Source organism: Gekko japonicus, unplaced genomic scaffold, assembly GCF_001447785.1.
Source record: "Gekko japonicus isolate JY-2015 unplaced genomic scaffold, Gekko_japonicus_V1.1 scaffold6323, whole genome shotgun sequence".
Taxonomy (NCBI): Eukaryota; Metazoa; Chordata; class Lepidosauria; order Squamata; family Gekkonidae; genus Gekko; species Gekko japonicus.
The window spans coordinates 19,789-27,880 of NW_015161018.1; the positions used below are offsets into that span (position 1 = coordinate 19,789).

Genomic DNA, 8,092 nt, shown 5'->3' on the forward strand with positions numbered 1-8,092 from the left:
ATGTCCTGGCCACACTGGTGAACCTCCTGGTGACACCTGGTATTTTTGGCCACTGTGTAACACAGAGTGTCGGACTGGATGGGCCATTGGCCTGATCCAACATTGGCTTCTTCTCTTATGTTCTTATGTTCTTAACGTAAGAGAAGCCAGTGTTGGACCAGGCCCATCCAGGTAAGCAACATCAACAGTCCAAGAAGGAGATGAGGTTGGTCTGGCAGGACCCGCTGGGGACAAAGCTGTGCTGACTTCCCTTGTTCACCAAGTTGTCCTTTAGATGCTTGCAGATCTTTCCCTTTAAAATCTGACCCAGTATCTTCCCCGGGACAAAGGTCGGACTGACTGGCCTGTAGTTTCCTGGGTCATCCTTCCTCCCTTCTCTGAAAATTGGGATCACATCTGCTCTCCTCCAGTCTTGTGGCACGTCTCCCATTCTCCAAGAGGTCTTGAAGATGACGGACAAAGGCTCTGTGAGCTCTCTAGAAAGTTCTCTGAGGACTCTTCCCTAGTGGGATTTCTGAAATAGAGATAAATAGGCCCGGAGAGCGAGTCTCATGTGCAGTGGCTGTGAGGAGGCGAGGAACCCTCACCTGCTGGTGGGTTCGTGTCTGCGTGAAGAGGGATGAGCATTCCGAGAATCAGAGACTGGTGAGTGAGGAATCAACCTGGTACGGAGATGCCATTGTTTAGGCAGAATGTAGTGCAGCGGCTGCTGTCACCTGCATGGAGCAGGTTGGCCCGATTTTGCCAGATCTTGGAAGTGAAGCCGAGTTGTCCCTGGTGAGGACTTGGGTGGGAGACCGTAAGGAACGCCAGGGTCGCTATGGAGAGGGAGGCAATGGCAGACCACCTCTCTACGTCTTCTGCCCTAGCCTTGAGGATCCAGACTAGCCCCATCTCGTCACATCACGGAAGCTATCAGGGTCAGGCCTGGTGAGAACTTGGGTGGGAGACCACCAAGGAAGTCCACGGTCGCTACACAGGGGTAAGCCATGGCAAACCTCCTCTGAATGTCTTTTGTCCTGACCTGGATGGCCCAGCCTAGCCCGATTTTGTCAGATCTCAGAAGCTAAGCAGGACTGAACCTGATTAATACCTGGATTGGAGACCACCAAGGAAGCCCAGGGTAGCTATGGAGAGGCAGAGAATGGCAAAGGAAGTGGTGGCGGCTACAAGCATGGACGGCTTCAAAAGGGAATTAGATAAGCATCTGGAGCAGAGGTCCATCAGTGGCTATTAGCCACAAGGTATAGATAGGGGCTCTGGGGCGAGTGATGCTCTGTCTTCTGGGTGCTTGGGGGGGTGTCAACAGTGGGAGGGCTCCTAATGTCCTGGCCCCACTGCTGGACCTCCTGATGGCACTGGTATTTCTGGCCACTGTGTGACACAGAGTGTTGGTCTGGATGGGCGTTTGGCCTGATCCAACATTGGCATCTCTTATGTTCTTCTATGGAGCAGAGGTCCATCAGTGGCTATTAGCCACAAGGTATAGATGGGGACTCTGGAGCAAGGGATGCTCTGTCATCTTGGTGCTTGGGGTGGGGGGTCAACAGTGGGAGGGCTTCTAGTGTCCTGGCCCCACTGCTGGACCTCCTGATGGCACTGGTATTTCTGGCCACTGTATGACACAGAGTGTTGGACTGGATGGGCCTTTGGCCTGATCCAACACTGGCATCTCTTATGTTCTTATGTTCTTAAACCACCTCTGCTTGACTCTTTCCTTGAAAACCCTACGGGGTCGCCATCAGTCTGCTGTGACTTTACGGCACTTTCCGCCACCAGGGCAATGCCTGGCACAGCGGAATTAATCTGAATGCTGAGAGTGTTTTCGTGGTGTCACTCTGAGGCCTCTTGTCGTCGGAGGAAGCTGGTCGGCAAAGCAAAATGGCATCCAGCGTTCCCTGCGAGGGCCTCTCCCCTTGGACCCCGCTGGGTACGGAGATGCCTCTCACCTGCCAAGGTCCCCTCGCACTTCCGTCATGCAGCAAGCGAACACATTCCAGGCATTATTAGGAACTCCATTTCCTTTTACTATATCTCCATACCACTTCTCTGCAGTTCTCAAAACTGCTCCCAGTATACATAGCTGGATATCGATTACAAAGAGTTATTACATTTCTCACACTGGGGAGGGGCCGTGGCTCAGTGGCAGAGCCGCTGCTTGGCATGCAGAAGGTCTCCGGTTCAATCCCCAGCATCTCCAGCTACAAGGACCAAGTAGTAGGGGATGAGAAAGACCTCGACCTGAGACCCAGGAGAGCCTGGGTAGACTAGACTGACCTTGCTGGACCAATCGTCTGATCCAGCATAAGGCAGCAGGGATGGGAGAGCCAGTTTGGTGCACTGGTTAGGAGCACGGACTCTAATCTGGGAGAGCCGGGTTTGATTCCCCCGCTCCTCCACTCGCAGCTGCTGGTGTGACTTGGGTCAGTCACTCTGCAGAATCGCTTTGCCCACACCTTTTGTCAATCACGCCAGCGTCTCTGTCAGAGCTGTTCTGTTGAGGACTGTTCTGGAGAGAGCTCTCTCAGCCCCACCCTACCTCACCTACCTTGATTCCCCACCCCTCCACTTGCAGCTGCTGGATGATGTTGGGCAAGCCATAGTTCTGGCACAGCTGTCCTTGAAAGGGCAGTTCTTGAAAGAGCTCTCTTAGCCCCACCTGCCTCACAGGGTGCCTGTTGTGGGGAGGGAAAGGGAAAGGAGTTTGTAAGCCACTCTGAGACGCCTTCGGGTAATGAAGGGCGGGGTATAAATCCAATCTCCTCCTCCTCCTCCTCCTCCTCTTCTTCTGCATAAGGCACTCGCCTTTGTGCCCGTGTAGGCCAGCGTGGACTGATGTGGGAGGAAGCACAGAGGCTCTCAAGCTGTTCAGAACTTTACCAATGGTCCGGTCTCAGCAGGGTGACAGGTGTGGACAGGTATTCCCCTGGTTTGTATTTCCGGGGTGACCACAGCCCTCTCAGACTTGCTCAGACAACCGAGTGGTTCTGAGGGAAAACTCTACTGAAGGGATTCTTGGGTTAATTCCCATCTCTGCCACAAACATAGACCAGTTTCAGCCCCCCCATTGCAGGCGCAGACTATAACACTGGCCTACCTGACAGGGCTCTTCTCAGGATTACGGCAAGATAATGGGCACGAAGCAAGATAAATGTGCGTGGAGCCCCATTAATGCTGAAAGTGTTATACAAATGCCCAGAATTACTAGGACAACGATGAAGATGGATTCAAGTCGGGAGGCGTGTGGGTCCAGGCTTGCGAGTCCCCAAGTGGGAGCGGGGGGGTCCCCCGATTTCATGGGTGGGCTCCTGCCTGTTGCCAGTCAGCCGGCCAGTAGGTGGAAGCCCCGCCCACCACAGTGGCCACCCCTCATTGCAGCCATTCGGCTTCCCTTTACCTGCAAATTGAGTATGACGCACACGCACGGCAGGGAGTAATGATCCGTCTCATTTATACTTTGGAAAGAAACGTAATCTAACCAATATGATTGGGACAGAAGGCAGCATGATGCCGTCCACTCTCACCGGATATTGGAAGCTAAGCAGGGTCGGTACTTGGAAGGGAGACCACCCAGGAATACACTGCAGAGGAAGGCCATGGCCAACCACCTCTGCTTCTCACTTGCCTTGGAAGCCCCTTGCTGGGGTTGCCATAAGTTGGAAGCCAATCAGGGTCTATACTTGGAAAGGAGTCCACCAAGGAAGGCTCTGCAGAGGAAGGCCATGGCCAGCCACCTCTGCTTCTCTCTTGCTTTGGAAGCCCCTTGCTGAGGTTGCCATACGTTGGGAGCTAAGCAGGGTCTATACTTGGAAGGGAGACCACCAAGGAAGACTCTGCAGAGGAAGGCAATGGCTAACCACCTCTGCTTCTCACTTGCCTTGAGAGCCCCTTGCTGGGGTTGCCATAAGTTGGAAGCCAATCAGGGTCTATACTTGGAAGGGAGCCCACGAAGGAAGGCTCTGCAGAGGAAGAAGAAGAAGAAGAGAAGAGATTGGATTTATACCCCGCCCTTCACTACCCAAAGGTGTCTCAGAGCGGCTTACAAACTCCTTTCCCTTCCCCTCCCCACAACAGACACCCTGTGAGGTGGGTGGGGCTGAGAGAGCTCTTGACAGAAACTGCTCTTTTTCAAGGACAGCTCATATCAGAACTAAGGCTTGCCCAAGGTCGTCCAGCCAGGTGCATGTGGAGGAGTGGGGAATCAAACCCGGTTCTCCCAGATTAGAGTCCGCGCACTTAACCACTACACCAAACTGGCCATGGCCAGCCACCTCTGCTTCTCTCTTGCTTTGGAAGCCCCTTGCTGAGGTTGCCATAAGTTGGGAGCTAAGCAGGGTCTATACTTGGAAGGGAGACACCCCCCCAAGGAAGACTCTGCAGAGGAAGGCAATGGCTAACCACCTCTGCTTCTCACTTGCCTTGAGAGCCCCTGCTGGGGTTGCCATAAGTTGGAAGCCAAGCAGGGTCTATACTTGGAAGGGAGACCCCCCCAAGGAAGACTCTGCAGAGGAAGGCAATGGCCAGCCACCTCTGCTTCTCACTTGCCTTGAGAGCCCCTTGCTGGGGTTGCCGTAAGTTGGAAGCCAAGCAGGGTCTATACTTAGAAAGGAGCCCACCAAGGAAGGCTCTGCAGAGGAAGGCCATGGCCAGCCACCTCTGCTTCTCTCTTGCTTTGGAAGCCCCTTGCTGAGGTTGCCATAAGTTGGGAGCTAAGCAGGGTTGGTACTTGGAAGGGAGACCACCAAAGAAGACCCCCCCAAGGAAGACAATGGCTAACCACCTCTGCTTCTCACATGCCTTGAAACCCGCTTTCTAGGATCCCCATAAGTTGGAAGCTAAGATGGGTCTGTACTTGGAAGGGAGACCACCAAAGGAGACTCTGCCGAGGAAGGCCATGGCCAACCACCTCTGCTTCTCACTTCCCTTGAAAGCCCCTAGCTGGGGTCACTGTACGTTGGGAGCTAAGCAGGGTTGGTATTTGGATGGGAGACCACCAAGGAAGGCTCTGCAGAGGAAAGCAAAGGCCAACCACCTCTGCTTCTCACTTGCCTTGAAAGCCCCCTGCTGGGGTCACCATAAATTGGGAGCTAAGCAGGTTTGGTACTTGGATGGGAGACTCCTTTGGGTAGTGATGGGTGGGGTATAAATCCAATCTCTTCTTCTTCTTCTTCTTCTCCTTCTTCTTCTTCTTCTTAATCCAGGAGGAACAACCACCTGCCCACGGCACTTCCCCAACCAGGCAACGCCACTGCCACCGTGTTCATCTTGGTTGGATTCCCAGGTCTGGGAGCCGCTCAGTTCTGGCTGGCGTTCCCCCTCTGCTTCCTGCTCCTGCTGGCTGTCCTGGGCAACTGCATCATCGTCTACATCGTGAAGGTCGAGCGGAGCCTCCATGAGCCCATGTACCTTTTCCTCTGTATGTTGGCAGCCATTGACACGCTGATATCCCTGGCCACCATGCCCAAAATGATAGCCATATTCTGGTTCAAGTCCACCAGCATTGCCTTTGACGCTTGCCTGGTCCAGATGTTCTGCATCCACAGCCTGTCGGGCATGGAGTCCACCCTCCTGGTGGCGATGGCTTTCGACCGCTATGTCGCCATCTGCTACCCGCTGCGTCACGCATCCATCCTTACCGTACCCAGGATAGCTAAGATAGGACTGGTGGCCATAATCCGCGGGGCGGCCTTGATGGCCCCTCTGCTGAGCATTAAGAGGTTTCCCTTCTGCCGGTCCAACGTTCTCTCCCATTCCTACTGCCTTCACCAGGACATGATGAAGCTCGCCTGCGGCGACATAAAATTCAACATCATCTACGGACTGATTGTCATCATTTTTGCCATTGGGGTGGATTCGCTGCTCATCTCCTTCTCGTACTTCTTCATCCTGAAGGCGGCCTTGAGTTTGACCCACGAGGCACGTCTCAAGGCCCTTGGGACCTGCGTTTCGCACATCTGTGCGGTCTTTCTGTTCTACGTCCCCTTCATTGGTTTGTCCATGGTGCACAGGTTCAGTAAGACCCACGGTTCCCACGTCCACGTTATCATGGCCAATGTGCACCTGCTGGTGCCTCCTGTGCTGAACCCCTTAGTCTATGGGGTGAAGACCAAGCAGATCCGTCTCAGGATAGGGAGGGCTTTTGGCAGGGTCACACCCTGATATGGATTTCTGTCCATCCAAGAGCTCACTTCAAGGAAATTCTACCATCAGGGTCACTGTGCTGAAGTAATCTGTATACAGGTTTCTTTCCGGCCATATGAGGCCCAGGATAATGGAGTTTTCACTGTTCATGGTCTTGTTGATCCCACTTTGGTGTTCCCAGTTTGGTCCCAGTGTTACCATGTGTGCTTTTGAATGTATTATTGGTGTGTTGTTAATGCCATGTCTGTAACTGTCTCTGCATTTGGGTATGTGGGGTTTGGGAAATGCTGTGCCTGTTTCTGCTTGCTTTGCACCTGGACTAGCAGGGTTTGCCCTGCCTATGCAAATGGACTACAAGCATACCCACTGCTGCCCCAGCATGCTTTGCAATAAAGAAGACATTCTCCATTACACCCAGCTTGGGTAGACTGGAAAACGACAAGGAACCCACCATTACCTATCTCATGGAATGGCACGTAACCCCCATCTATCTGGGTCTGCATCACAAAAACAACATCCTGTTATTGCTTTCTTGGATCAAGCCATCGATCTACAAGTCAAAGGTTGCTATGGGAATACAACTTTGACACCTTGCCACATGGCTCCCCTTTGAAGTTAGGTTTAGAATTTGAATATTGCCCCACACCCCTCTAGGTAGGATGTCACAACCCTCCAACCTATAGGTATAGACAAGGGGACGGATTTTAAGTATAGATTGGCCTTATGCCAACCCCCAACACTAGGTTTTAAAAAGAGAAACACAGCCTTTGTTCTGAGTTAGCTAGCCATCCCCCACCTTTCTATAACTTACAACCTCCCTCCCCCTTCCACAGCAGGCAACTGAAGCTCTGCTATAGGGAAATTCTTAAGTGTTCTCTTGGAGTGCGTCCAAGAGAACCCACATGTGTTTTGGCTGGCCCAGCCGTGTGTAATAGAGTGCCTAGAGTTAGACCTTCTGTTCCCGTTTCTGCTGTTAAGTAAGTTTACTTCTAAAACCGGATCAGATAAGTATAACTCGCAACCTCTTGTGTGTAACCTCCCTGTGAGTTTTGTTATTATTTTTATTACTTATTGTTTTCTGCAACTGCTGTAACTAAAGGAATCTTGTGAGACTGTGAGAGTGCATCTGTTTTTGTATGCTTGAGAATCAACAACATTTAGTAAAGACAACAATTATTCTTAAACATCAGGTGTGTTGTCTTCTTGGGAAATAGGAGCGTCCGTTTCTGAATCCGCCCTCTGTATACAATTGGTCATAAAGAACTCAGAATAAGCCCACTGTCGTACATAAGACAGAGTTGGGCCACGGAACCATCTCGTTGAGAGGAGTTTCGGTAACACCAGTCAACGCTCCCTCTATGCTGTGGAGTCTTGTGAGCAAAAATTTTACTTTGTGAGCTACTGGCATTAAAGTTGTGAGCGAGCCATTTGGCTACTGCATAAAGCAGTTTGCACTGAAGCCATCCTTCCTGAGCTAAGACAAAAATATGTGAGCTGTGTTGGAAATGCATGTGTTTACAAGGTCTGACCAGTCATTATAGGGTTAACTTGTTTGCCTAGTATTGCTATTGTTTAGACTGACCTGGAAGGGATACCTGGCAGTAAGCCAATAGGGAATTAGCCCGGGAAAAGTAGCTTCTATTGTGATACAGATTGGTTGTTTGTTTCAGGTGACTTCCTTTCTAGGGGTCGAGAAGAAGGACAGATTCTCCATTATCTCTGTGTTAGTGTTGACTATAGACAGCTTAGAAAATGTAGCTGTTAGTGTTATGTTTATTTGTAGTTATCCCGTGTACCTTTTACCCTTAGAAATAAAGGTTTTTAACAGCAAAGAAATCTCTTCTTTCCAATAGAGCAAGATCCATTGATAGTCTGAGTATTAAACACTTTTGACTGTTTTACAACAAGCGGATGCCAGTCACAGTAACTGGCGGAACGTCAGGTTCTACAA

General features: G+C 51.3%; 2 protein-coding genes across 2 annotated transcripts in view; one reads left to right on the top strand and one right to left on the bottom strand.

Moving 5' to 3' along the window:
• The window catches only part of LOC107122612 (putative olfactory receptor 52P1), an 8,170-nt gene extending 7,276 nt beyond the window's left edge, over positions 1-894 (bottom strand). Inside the window, exons 1-2 of the mRNA XM_015425724.1 lie at positions 717-894; positions 588-605 (exon numbers count right to left, since the gene is read on the bottom strand). Coding sequence (XP_015281210.1) covers positions 588-605; positions 717-894 — 196 coding nt within the window. The remainder of the gene's footprint in view (positions 1-587; positions 606-716) is intronic.
• Positions 895-3,483: 2,589 nt separating this feature from the next.
• On the top strand, positions 3,484-6,159 carry LOC107122620 (olfactory receptor 51E1-like). The gene is made up of 2 exons (XM_015425735.1): positions 3,484-3,502; positions 5,240-6,159. The coding sequence occupies exons 1-2, from the start codon at positions 3,484-3,486 to the stop codon at positions 6,157-6,159; spliced, it is 939 nt and encodes a 312-aa protein (XP_015281221.1).
• Positions 6,160-8,092: the final 1,933 nt, after the last annotated feature.